At 39.3% G+C, this 13612-nt stretch overlaps 1 protein-coding gene across 1 annotated transcript in view; it reads right to left on the reverse strand.

Moving 5' to 3' along the window:
• magi2a (membrane associated guanylate kinase, WW and PDZ domain containing 2a) overlaps positions 1 to 13612 on the reverse strand; it is a 225294-nt gene that overhangs the window by 8427 nt on the left and 203255 nt on the right. Inside the window, exons 13-20 of the mRNA XM_062443389.1 lie at positions 11783 to 11824; positions 11570 to 11685; positions 11080 to 11272; positions 5638 to 5889; positions 4958 to 5143; positions 3192 to 3408; positions 1821 to 2046; positions 361 to 513 (exon numbers count right to left, since the gene is read on the reverse strand). Of these exons, the coding sequence (XP_062299373.1) occupies positions 361 to 513; positions 1821 to 2046; positions 3192 to 3408; positions 4958 to 5143; positions 5638 to 5889; positions 11080 to 11272; positions 11570 to 11685; positions 11783 to 11824 (1385 nt within the window). The remainder of the gene's footprint in view (positions 1 to 360; positions 514 to 1820; positions 2047 to 3191; positions 3409 to 4957; positions 5144 to 5637; positions 5890 to 11079; positions 11273 to 11569; positions 11686 to 11782; positions 11825 to 13612) is intronic.

Raw genomic sequence — 13612 nt, forward strand, 5'->3', positions numbered from 1 at the left:
CAAACGTCCAAGTTATTTTGACAGATTATTTTTTAATCGAATCGGGAGAGTTGCTGTTGCAGCTTCGATAACATCAGACAATTTCAGCGAATGTCTGCCATGTAATCCGGAACAATAGAAAACAACTTAACCTTCTAAGAGGATGTAATAGCTTCCTTATAGAGCAACTTAACGCCTTGTGAAAATCTTGTTTCTGCTGACCTCCGGTGGTTTAACGTCTCACCTTGCTGCAGTGATGTACTCCACAACCACAAGGAGTCCCAGCAGTGATACTACACTTTAAACCCAAGAGAAGTGTAAAATACTGCTTCTCTAGCCTTGTGTGAAGGTACTTTTTAAAGGAAATAACATCACACCTACCCTCATCCTCCCGTTGCGGATGGCTGGTCCGTCCTCTGCCAGCCGTAGGACAAACAGATCCATCTTGTACTCCCGTCCTCCGCGGATGCTAAAACCAAAGCCTTTTACACTCTTGTCCAGCTCCACTGTGAAGAAGTCAAAGTCCTGTGAAAGCTGAGACAAGCAAAGATCAGATATGATAATATTCAGTGTTATCCGAGGAGAAAACTGGCTGTTATTAAATGTATTATTGCTAAACAAGTGAGCTGCTCAAGTATATTTGCCTTAAATACCCAGAAATAGTGTCTCTACACAGCTGTCTGCATCAGCTGTGTACTCTGTGCGCAGTCTGTTCAGTTTTACCAACTTGACCACTGTATGACTCTTAATATAAATGACAGTAAAGGGAAAAAGAGACAAAAGCCCTAGCAGTCTCTAGTGTTGCCTTTGGCTTGAAAATATGGCTTGCATTTATTTAGACAGAAAGCCAGCGTCAGCTTTAATTAGAAATGTATGAATACATTTAAACAAAGGAAGAATTAAACAGCATTTGTGAAGGTACAGGAGCAGAGGTAGAATGTAGCCCAGTTTACATAAAAAACACAAAGATATGAAAGAATCAGCTCAGTGTAAATTATACAAAATCAGTAAGAAGTTAAATGGAAGCACTTGCTTTACATATGTGTATGTATGACACCTTTGGTTTATAAAAAGCTACTTGTTACCTGATAAGTAACAAGCCATTGCAGTGCAGAAATGCCAAATAAGCAAAATAAATGTTTGCAGTAATTAAATACAATGTCATGATTACATAATTTGTCCAGGAGAAAGATTTTACATGTTTTTTTCATACATGCCTGTACATATTCATCTTGCTCATAATACTTCTAATCTAAGGCTAGACACTCATTAGTTAACTTTTTAGTGAGCAATAAATCCAGATTTTTATGAATCATAGTCATTTTGCATCATCAGTTGTACAACTGTAATTCATCCCTAAAATGGGACAGATTGCATTGTGGGATTATCAGCAGAAAGTAGTGTATATACCATGGAAACTGCTTTTTCTCTCCATTATGGGAATTTTGTGAGGGCACTACATAGCATACATTTCACATCCAGAATTCAAATAAAATGGCTAAAGGTAAATATAATGCACTATATAGTGCAGTAAAGTAAAGTAGTATAGAGTAGTATAAATACTGAGTGATTATGGACACTTAGCATATATTTTTATCGGCTTATCTCCAAGAGCATGCTTGTTTTAGTTGTATGTCTTCTGTATGTTTATCTTCCTTTACGTTTCTATTTGAGTACATTGAGAGCCAGAGTCTGGAAGCCAGAGTCAAAATTCTTTTGTGTCCAAACATACCCAGTCAATAAAACTGATTCTGATATAAAAAGGTTATCTGCTTCAGAAATCCAGTATCAGTTGGGCTCTAGATAAGAGTCAGCGATAGGACTGTGGAAAACATCCTTACTTGGACTGGGGGCATTCTGTAGTCTGGGATTGCAAACTGTCTGGCATCAGGGGCTAGTGGTCTGTAGTCCAGCAGCGGCGGGTGTCTGTAGTCAAGCGTGGGTGGCTGCCGGTAGTCTGCCACAGGAGGGTGCCTGTAGTCCACCGGTGGCTGACGGTAGTCTGTGAACGGCGGCTGTCGGATGTCTGGTTTAACATCTTGTCTCGCCTTCACCTCTGACCTGTAACTAACAGACCAATCAGAATGAAAGAAGAACTTCCTGGTGGATTTCTATAACGTTCATCGTTACCTTCGGACGTGATATATTATTTGCGTATGTTTCAGTGCACCTAGGGTTCTGTGTAAATAATGCTTTCTGACAATTTTCTGCCTATTCCCATACTGACAAAGATGGCTTGTTTTGGTTTTCACTGACAGCCATTAAAAATGACCTAAGTGGGAAAATTACACCGTTTTTCCTCCCACATCACATGAAATGTTAATAACAAGCTCTCTCAGAGGCAGGTAATGCAGAGTACAAGAGATTTGGATACTGGGTAAAGCAGAGGTAAAAGGCAATGACACTGTAGATTTTGGACCCCTGTAGTTCTTGGTGAAATATTCAACAGATCTCTATAAAGACGCAATTTACGTAAAAAATTTAGCAGTCCATAAGAGTTAAGTGATGTTATACAACAAAGTGGAGGAAAAGAATGAGTGAAAGGTGAATAGAGAGAGGAGATGAAATAGAAAGAGAGTGAAGAAGGCAGAAGGAGGAGGAAGAAACAGGACAAAAAAGTGTGAAAGGAATAAAAAGAATGTGGACAATGGGGATGAAAAGGTCTGATGCACTCGTACCTGCATTCTCAGAGAGTCAGTCTATAAAAAAAAATGCTTTGCTGCAACCCAAAGTCAAACTGCAAATCACTGTGCCACAGCGTGAGGACAAAACAGCTTTTAATATAAGTCAACTGTTTGCCGCTACTTCATGGTCTGGCCCCTCGTCTGTTCAATGAATTTGTTAAACAAAATCAAAACTCATCTATCAGAGCTACTGCCAGAGAGGATTGTAAAAAGAAAATAAATAATGCCTTTTCCTATCAAGCAACACATACCTGGAACACTAAACCCACAGAGCAAAACAGCACATCTCTCTGTTTGTTCTCTAAATCTATAAAAAACAAAACAAAACAGTGTTTACTCGACAATCAAACATGCTGTCATAATCTGGAGTACTGCTTATGTAATCCTTTTACTATTTGCTTGCTCTTATGTGCTTTTATATGTGCATAAATTAGCCTGTGTGGGTGAATCAGCCACATTACATGATAGACCGAAGTGCTCATGCTAATTAAGATGTCCCTTCTTCTTCCCTGATAAAGTCTGTCTTACCTGCTCTCATGGGTGTAGGTCTGAGGTGGAGGGGCCGGCAGCTGGGTCACAGGGCTCTGGTGGGGGATGGGGTTGGGTTGGGAGACGGGTAGGCTGGGCTCTGTGACCGTTGAGGTGGGCAGGGAGGCAGCGACGCTGGGCTGGGTCTTGGGACTGTGCTGCTGGGCCATTGGGCTCTGCTTCTCAGAGCTGGGGGCTGAAGGGGGATTGCTGACCTCTAGGATTAAGAAGGAAAGACAGAGCGTGAGACAAATGCAAGAACAGCGAGTAGTTTTTAAGCTGTATCTAACCGAGTAAGGTTGCATTGATTTATTTTTGGCCACTTGGGGGCAGCACAACAAGCTTTAAACACATAATCAACTTTTAAACTGATAGAGTGAACATGTTGACAGTTTGCTTACACATCCAGACAGAGCAATATTATAATTCATAATTCATCAGTTATGTTTCTGTCCAATAAATGAATGCAAGGCCAATGGTGGAGCTGTAACAATTAATTGACTGAAGATTCATCTTCAACTATTTTGATAATTGAATATTTCAATACTATTTACTACTTAATATAACTTAATAACAGACAGAAAAAGACATTTAAAGATGTTATCTCTGTCTTTAAGGAATTATAATGGACTTTTGTCACTATTTTCCAACATTTTATAAACAAAATGATTCATCAATAATAAAAAAATCATCATTAATTGCAGCTCAGTTAGTTCTGGTTCGGTTTCTACGAGCTCAAAAGGAAAATATCTGACTTTTTATCTTTCTTCGTGACCTAATCGCTAACTTTGTCTCCTAGGCAGGTAGTGTTCAGTGTTCAGGTCTTTCAGAACTTCTTGCTGCCTGAAAATAGTATTGATCAGAGTAGTGAGAGTGAACCAAAACAGTAAAGTTGTGGGCCTTAAAACCCGAACGATGAGCTGAAACACACTTAAAAGCTCAGTAAAGCTTTTTAGGGGAGATGAACTGCAGAGTGATGCAATGTGGATTTGTCCTCTTTCACATTACATGTAGTTATTTGATCGATTGTTCATATAAAAATATTGATTAGTGCAGCTTTATTATTTTTTTAAAAGAGCAATTCCATTTCCAGGCACCATCACATCCACATCACAATCATTAAAAGCAAGGAGAGAGGCAAAACAAGTCAATATACAGCTCTACATTTTGATAAACTGGAAAAAAGGAGGTGAAGTCAAGGAGACAAACCAGCCACCCTTGTCATTTTTTAAACAGACATAATATTAGTTTTGTCCATCTTTTAATTTCTAGAACATTTCTCAGTTTTAGTCATCAAATCATGCTTTTCATCTCATGAATTATCTTTCATAATTTCAATCATCTGTCGTGACTGGCTTTAAGTCTCACAAGATTAAAAAATGTATTTTCCAAGAGAGACCAGGCCCCAAAGGCATACCAAAAAGTACAGAAATCACATTTTTAAACACTATAGTAACAGTCAAATGTGTGTTATTGTAACTAAAAAAAGAGATAGCCGCTCTGTTAAGCGTTTGCATGCAAAAGTGTTATGGAAACAGCCTCAGCGAACAGAATCTAAAGACCACCTGAACACAAACTCATGAATGTGACAGAAAGTGACAGTTAATCTAAAAAGAATCACATTATGCAAAACTCATATTACAACTTTCATTTAATAAAGCCAATTCAATTACTGTCATAAATCATTGTCTACCCCAAAGTATTGCACCTTCGAGTCCTCATCTGTCATGTCCACATGAAGTGTGTGTGTCCACGTGTTCTCTCACCGTCCTGCGCTATGATCCTCAGGGTGACGCTGAGGCCCGCATCCTTTATCAGCTTAACGATATCGGCGTGGGGCATGTTGACGATGGACTGACTGTTCACGGCCAGTATCCTGTCTCCCACCTTCAGCTTCCCGCAGCGGTCGGCCGGGCTGCTCTCGATGATGCGGCCGATTTTATGGGGCACAGCTGTTGGAGGATTCAGACACAACACGCTGCAGGTAAAGACACGGTCAGAAGCAGACAGGAGGATTATGCCTGTCTGTACTCACACAGCACTCACTCACAGACTGACTGACTATTTCTCTGTCTCTCTCATTTTGCTGTTTACCCCAGGCTTACGTAAGGCATCCAGGTTTTTTCATGTGTGTGGGCGATGTGCTGATGCTCACGGCAGAATATCAGAGATGTGTGTGAGTGACATATTGTGAAGGGCATGTATAATTGAGAAGACAGACTAAGAGCTGCTTCACGTTTTATTGAGCCATGACCTGTTCTTATACTTAAGTTCACATTGTTGCTCTTATCATAACACTATTTAAGATTATCTTGTAGTTTACATGAGGTTAAAAGCTTTCATTCAAGCACATTAAGCAGTTGTTATGCAGAGTAGAGGATGACTGATGATACATAAGCATCTACTTGACTCTATAAAACACCATTAAACCAATCACTGGACTTACTGTTGGTGGTGGTCGCTTCGGGCCGGTTGAGCGAGCTGATGATGACGAACCCGAAGCCTTCGCTCTCCTTTCGATTAATGATGACATCACTGGGCTGTGTGTTGGGGGTCGAGGTGCCGTCTGAAGTGGCGGTGTTGCCCATGGGTGCCTGGGTAGTGCTGGTGCTGTTGCCATATGTGAAGTCACTGCGTGGGGAGCTGTGTTGCGTTGAGACAGAGCCGGGGCTGCGGCCGTTCTCCGGACAGGACTCACCTGCAGGGGGAGGTAGAGAACTGAGCAGGCAGCTGATCATCCACACATGAGACAGTGGTGAAAGAAGTTTTCACTTAAGTACCAATACAACAATGTAAGTATATGCCATTATGAGTAAGTCATGCATTCAAAATCCATCTCAAGTACAAGTAAAGAAGTTGCCCCTATGAGTGATATATTGTTATATATGAGATTATTACACTGTTCTCACTGATGTATTAATGTACAGCAGTATTTTAACTGTTTGAGGTGGAGCTAGTTTATTTATAGTTAAGTTTAGTCCAGAGGGTTGCAAGATAAATGTGAGGGGCTGTGAATTTAATCTTTCCTCTTTTTAAAACATTGGATAATTTGACCCCTTTGTGCTTCAAATAGCTATTTAAATGAAACCATCTGAGAAGTTTAGAGAGAATATTACTTCTGGAGGAACTGTTAATGCCTCATAAACATCTGAAAAGATTCCCAAGATAAAAAGGATGGAATTACTTGTTTAATACTTCATTTAACGATTTGTTATATTTTATAAAAGCTTTTTTATAGAAAGTCAATCTGCAAAGTAATTAGCCACTACAGTTGTTAAATTCGTGTAGTGGTGTAAAAAGTACAATATTTACTTACACTGAAATGTAGTGCAGTACTGTAGAATTATAAAGTAGCAGAAAATGGAAATACTCAAGTACACTAGTACCTCCAAATTGTAATTAAATATAGTACTTGAGTAAATGTACTTAAGTTACAGCAGTTTTCAGTGATGGAAAAACACAAGCAGCATCTTAGGAAATCAAATGCCTGTCAGTCACAAAACCTTCTTATTTATAAATCAAAGCAACTTAAGATTCCTGCTACTCTTTGTGCTTTTGTTTTAATTAAAATTAACCAGTTTGATGAATGATTTCTGTGAAAAAAATCAATGTGATGATGTGTACGTGCAAAAACAATTAATTTTAGAGGCGGCAGTACTCTTTCCTCTGTACGACCCCTCCTCCCCCCAAAAAACTGAACAAGCTGCTGCAGAATCATCTCTCTGAAGGATCAAGAAGCAAACACGACACGGGACAGGAAAGCAAAAGAACAGTCACAATGTGGTAAAACACATCATTAAAATGCAGCATGGTGTCAATCCACCCAGAGCAAAAATTCGGCTTCTTGCACCTCCAGCTTTTTTGTGTGTATGCATTCTGGCATACTGAGCGATCAAACCCTCTGTTGTTGTTTTGATAGCTGGCCGTGAAGCAGTGCTGTGGTTTTTCTGTAGTTTAACAGCTTGGATTTTAAACTGTAACTTCAATTAACTGATATGACATCATAGTGAGATCTGGCATTGTAAAGATACAAACCTACATGTGGTATCGTACACCACCAACAAGCGCACAGAAAAAAAATGGAAATACTCAAAAAATGGGAATTTGAATTGTGTAAAATGTGGGGGTGCAGGCGCAAGTATAAGCTCAGAGCAAAGAGCGCAGTCTGACACCTTGCAAAGTGCCAGTGGGAGTCAGACAATTAGGATGGAAGTAAAGGCCGCAGAGGAGGCCAAGCATGAGTCAGGCAGTAGCCTTTGGTGAGAAGAAATTGACAGAGAGGGCGGAATAGAGTGGGAAGAAGTGGATTGCTGAGAAGAGTGTGTGAGCGTGTGTTTTGTGTGGAGAGGCGGCAATAATGAGAACAGGGGAGGCTGGCATTCACTAGAGGAAGTGTCATCCTAGTCTCCAGGCTCAAAGGTGCTGAGGTAAAGAAGCTTGAGTAAGGACAACAGTGTAACGGAGTGTGTAAGAACAAGAGTGTGCTAATGTGCTTTTTAGGGGTTAGAGGTTAGAGGTTTCAGTGTAATTACTCAGATAGATTAGTGCTTCAGTTTTCTGACTGAGTAAATCCTGTTTCCTGAGTCATTAAAGGGAAAGAATGGTAGCGGTGAAATGGAGAGGCAAGAGGTAAGGGAGAAACAAGGGAAGAAGAAAGATAACATAAGAATTCTATAATATAGAGGACAAAGATGTGAGAGATCAATTCACTGTAATCCAATATCCCAAAGCTGCTCTGTGCAGGATTTACTGTGTCCTTTAAAAGTCCACCAAAAATACACTTTATCAGTGAGCAAGGAGGCAGTTTATCTCAACTTCTGACTTGCTTCATCTATCATCAATTTAAAGGATAAGGCCGGCAGTACTTTAAGAATTGTGTTATTGTCAACAAATCCGATGAAAAATACAAAATCAACAATGCAAGAGTCTATCTCTCTCTTTACTTTCTGACTTTCTCACTTCCCCCGAAATTTAAAAAAAAAAAACGCTCACAAATATAGTGATTGTTTTTAAAAGGCTCAGCAGATTCCTAAAACAACCGGGCACTGTAGAAACAAAACACACAAAAAGGAGTAGATAGGGGATTTTTTACGGCCTATTTTCAGCCATGGAGTTGTATAATTAATTTAGTGGAGTAAAAAGTATTTCCCTCTGGGGTTAAGTGAAGTAGAACTAAAAAGTGCCAGAAAACTCAACACTCAAGTAAAGTGCAAAAACCTCAAAATTGTACTTGAATAAACAAGGTTACTTTCCACTGTTGCACATAAAGCTAATTGTTGGACAAACACAAGCAGCATTTTTAGGGTTAGGGTTATCAAATCAAATCAGATAAAATACAGTCAATATATTCTCATTTATAAATCAAACCTTCCTGACACACTCTGTGCTTTTGTTATGTTTAAAAAAGTAATTACTGAATTACTTTGGAAATAATCCAAGGATGATTGTTGATGAAATTGTGTGTTTGTTGGAGATTGTTTTCAGCCATGGATTTATATACCTTTGGTGCTCTAGTGAGCATATACAGCAGCAGGGTGGTGTGTGTAAGACTGATTAGAAATAATTTACAGTGGGCATGTTCATTGTAATGAAGGAATGTGTCACCCACTGTACACTGTGGCCATTTAATAGTTTTAGGACAACAACTGAGCTCTATGGCACAAAAGGAAAAAACTAAATCAGGCTTAAGCTACACAGATGGTACTTGTCATGAGATAAAATTCACTGTTGGTTTTGGTCTTTGCATTTGATCTGTTAAAAAAAGTATAGAATATCAGCAGCTATATACTTTATAGAGTGTAAATATGTCTCAGTAATTCATATATGTTGTAAAACTGCTCAGTGATGGCCTCATGCTGTACTGTGGGGTGTAACAAAAAGAATTGATTTAGACTTACAACTGATCAGAAATGTGCTACTCCAACATGCTGTTTTAAAAGAAAAAAATCACATCATAATTATTATATGACATTATATCCATGTGTCTATGATCCATGTGTGTATCTTGCATACTACTGGACCCATCAGCCTAATATTTTTGTGCTCATTTATGACTGTTTCGTCAAGGACCTCCTGTGGTTGCAGTGATTCACAGTTGTTGAGAAACAACATTCAGCCACTGACTGCTTACTCCTCACTTCTCTTAACTGGCCGGCGGGAGTCGCGAGTGATCAACAACTGCAGCAAAAAGCATTTTTTGGTGAGGCTAAAAAAAGTCTGATTCAGGTCACATTTTGGCCTTTGTTTCGGGTCAAATCCATACAAATGTTTGGTCGCATCTTGAACCAGAGCATCTGTAGATTAATTCCATACTTGATATGTTATAATACACTAAAGTTAGTCACTAAAGTTCTCAATTCTTCTTTGTGTGGGAGGGGAGAAAGAGGTGGCGATGGGTTTTAATTTGTGTGATCTGTTACAGCAAACTTTAAAAAATAAATAACAATTTTCAAAAAGTTTGGACTCATAATAATGTTTATTAACCCAGAAGAACCCTTGCCTACAATGCCTTGACTACGGTGTGGCCAAAGGCAGCGTTATATGACCTTTGCAGTTCTCAATTTACATACTGCCACTAGGATCCATAATCTGTCAGCATGGCATGAATGAAAGCCATTAATGAATGGATAGATAGAAAACTTCCTAAAGATATATGAAGATAAGACTGATATCATTCTAGTTGGCCCCATTAATAAGAGGGATCCATGAGTAAGTAACCTCAATGTTAATTAATTGACTTAAACTGCCTTTTATAATTTGCGCAATATAGCAAAGGTGAGACCTCTACTGAGCCAGCAAGATGCTGAAAAGCTTGTTCACTCTTCTTGACTACTGCAACGCTCTATATACTGACCTACCAAAAGCAGCCATTGCACATCTACAGACTATCCAGAACTCCACTGGCAACTCCAGACCTCCACTGGCTCTCTGTATTTTTAAGAATTGATTTTATTATATTTCTATTTTTGATTTAATAGATCTTTTTTTTTTTTTTTTAGCTTTTAAGGCACTACATGGCCTCACCCCCTTTTATCTCACAAACACTCTATTGTTTTATGATCCCCCACATCCCCTAAGAGCCTCCACAGCTGCTCTTTTAATTGTTCCCAAGATCGCCACAAAAACTTTCAGAGAAGCTGCTTTTGGCTGCAACGCCCCAAAAATATGGAGCAGTCCACCTTAAAATATTAGACTTGTTGACTCAGTGGACAGTTTTAAATGACAACTCAAAATGTATCTTTTTAATAAAGCTTATAACCAAACTGTCTGTTTTAATCTTTTATGGTTTGTTCTCATTTCTATTTAATGACTGTGTGACTGTGTAAATGCTGGTATATAAATAGTGAAACTCATTTTCTCCCTTCCTCCTTGTGTATGTGTATGGTTTTAAACTTGTGTTTTTGCTTTTGCTGCTGAATTGTAAAGCACTTTGAGCTGCATTCTGTACATGAAAGGTGCCATATAAATAGTTAATTCATTCATTTATTCATTCATTACACTGTTCTATGCATCTTTAAGAAAACTGAGACTATAAATGCCCCTAGACACACCTGGTGGATATCTGAGTGCACTCTTCTAGTTATATAATCTTTAGTCTACTCTACACAATCTATAAAATAGTAAATCTTTAAATAGCTTGTTCAGTCACAAACTCAAATATACTGTATTATAAAGCATACATGGTATTACATTTACAATAATATACACTTGATAAAAGTGGCACTTTCTTTCATTGGAGAAGCTAGAATCAGACAATGTTTGAAACTGTTCCTTGGTAAAAGGCTTAATTAAATGTTTATCAACTAATTGATTAATTAGCTAACTGTTTTAGCACTAAAGATATATTATTTTAAGAAAAAACCTTTATGATTGTCTCTGTTTTTCTTACCTGTTGCTTGTAGTCTTCTCCTGATGACCAGATTCACTTGGCCATTTCGCGCCGCCCCATGCATCAAGTCGATGACGTATCTGTGTGGCTTCCCCACCACTGGGATCCCGTCCACAAACAACAGCTCATCGCCAGGCCGCAAACGCCCATCTAAGTCCGCCGGGCTCTTCTCGATGATCGCTCCAATCAAAATCTGTTATTGAAAGTAGACTGTTACATACAGGAAGTAGGGCTCCAATAGGTTAAGATACCAGACTACAGTCAGTGGGTGTCACATGCAGTGGGTGTTAAAGTGGTTGTTATCTGATACTGTAGCTCAATAATATGATACAAATATTGTTGTGTTACTTTCACAGACAGCAAAAGACACCAAAGCAGCCAGAGCCATCACTCTCTCAGGGGTCAAAGGTCAGGGGTTAGGTGTACGTAGTGTGTGTAGTGGGTTAGAAAGGAGAAAATGACAGGGTTCCACGCCCATCGCCATACGAGCCTTCTCACGCGTCTCCGGACTCACAGGCTGCCCGGCCTCGTCCCCGCCCAGGACTCTAAAACCGAACCCGGACTTCTGTCTGCGCAGGTGAACTTCGATGTCCTGGTAGTCGGCTCCTGCAGGAACATGAACACACAAATCTCTTGAACCTGCGATGATTGTGGCTCGAGAACAGTTTGTTTCTTAAGTGCTGTCCCTGCATAGATACTCTACCTGAGGAGTCCACAGGAAAAATAGTCCTCGGCTGGCCGGATTCTGCATAGAAAGGAAGCCTCCGTAAACAATAACAAATGGGCAAATGTTGTACATACACAGACACCCACAAATGCACACACAGACAAATGGCACAAAAGAAAACACACACACACAGGCTCTCATAAAGGCAAGAACAAGGCAGTAAGACCCTGCCTCAGCATTAATGTCACGGCAGAATTTCAGCATCATCCATAAACGTCAGGAAGTGCTTACAGCGTGTAATGTTCTCGTCTGTTATTTACAGTGTGAGGTGGGATGCGAGCACTGATCTGCAATCAGGGGCTTCACACAACGCCATGATCTGCAAAGTAGTGAAATGAACTCCACACAGACAAGAGGCTCCGAATGAAAAATTGATTGCAATTGTAACTGTTTTATTCACACAGAGCACTCTGCTGGGAGTCAGCAGGAATGATGGGAAAAGAAAATCACAGTATTCATGACTACAGACAAGAGGAGTGACACAGGAAACAGGATTATTATTATTATTACAGGAAACACATTGCTTATGGTAGAGATATCACTGGTTTCAATGGTAAATTCAAGAAAGAGTTTGAACCTGCAAATGTTTTGAACAAAGTCGTGCTTTTTGCACTGCAAAAATTATGTGGAGGGATTTTAGATTCCTAAATTTGACAATAACAATCTTACCTCAAGCACAACCTGAGTAAATGTATTAATGATGAATGTAAAACCTTGACGACAACACGCACGCACGCACGCACGCACGCACGCACGCACGCACGCACTCACACACACACACACACACACACACACACACACACACACTCACACTCGCACTCGCACTCGCACTCGCACTCGCACTCGCACTCGCACTCGCACTCGCACACGCACACGCACACGCACACACACACACACACACACACACACACACACACACACACACACACACACACACACACACACACACGTACTTAAGGTACTTAAGTCAAGAAGGCATTGTTTCTTAAAAACCATCACTATCAAAAGATGAGAAAATGATAAAGGCAAATACGTTTTTGTAAAGATATATCGGGAATATTCTTTAAGTGCTAAAGAAAATAAAAGGAAAGAAAAAGGAAAATTTTACTATTTGTCAATACCGTCACAGCATAAATGTACTGAAACATTAGCAAAGTGATTTCATGATAGCGGTACCAAAGCCCTTAAAGTGATACCAATACCAGTAGAATACTTCATTTGATGCCTTTTATTCTATTTCATTTGATACCCATCATGTGAGTGGAAGCATTCAGTTGTAGAAAATGCCACCACTCAACCTCACCACCACATATGAGTTGTAGCTGCTTCGGTAGTGGGCTAATCACATAGTGCACTAAATCAAAAAATGCTAAACTAAACATAATTTGACTGGTACAGTTTTGATACCTTTCTCATCATGAGGAAACATCTAAGAAAAAGTCTCATCCAAATTAGAAACAATTATATATTATATTATTTCCTCACTTACTTCTAGAGGTATCTATCTTTGAAATGTCTACCTCCATTCCAGTACAATGGAGGTGAACAGAATCTAGTTTGTGGTCAAGTTACAAGAACATTGTCCCAGTTACACTGAATAATAATTTAATAGATAATATTTCTTTAGCAGAAAGTATTTCCACTGAAATCTGCCACCACTTGATTTAGGTGACAAAACATATGTTTTTTGTAGTTTGACATGATCTTTTAACCCAAACTATTTAAATAACTTCTGACTTGAATCTATCAAGGGTCAAAGAACGTTAAAATTAACCGACATAAGCAGTTTGCTCATAGTGCCCACCC

Source organism: Scomber scombrus, chromosome 22, assembly GCF_963691925.1.
Source record: "Scomber scombrus chromosome 22, fScoSco1.1, whole genome shotgun sequence".
Lineage (NCBI taxonomy): Eukaryota > Metazoa > Chordata > Actinopteri > Scombriformes > Scombridae > Scomber > Scomber scombrus.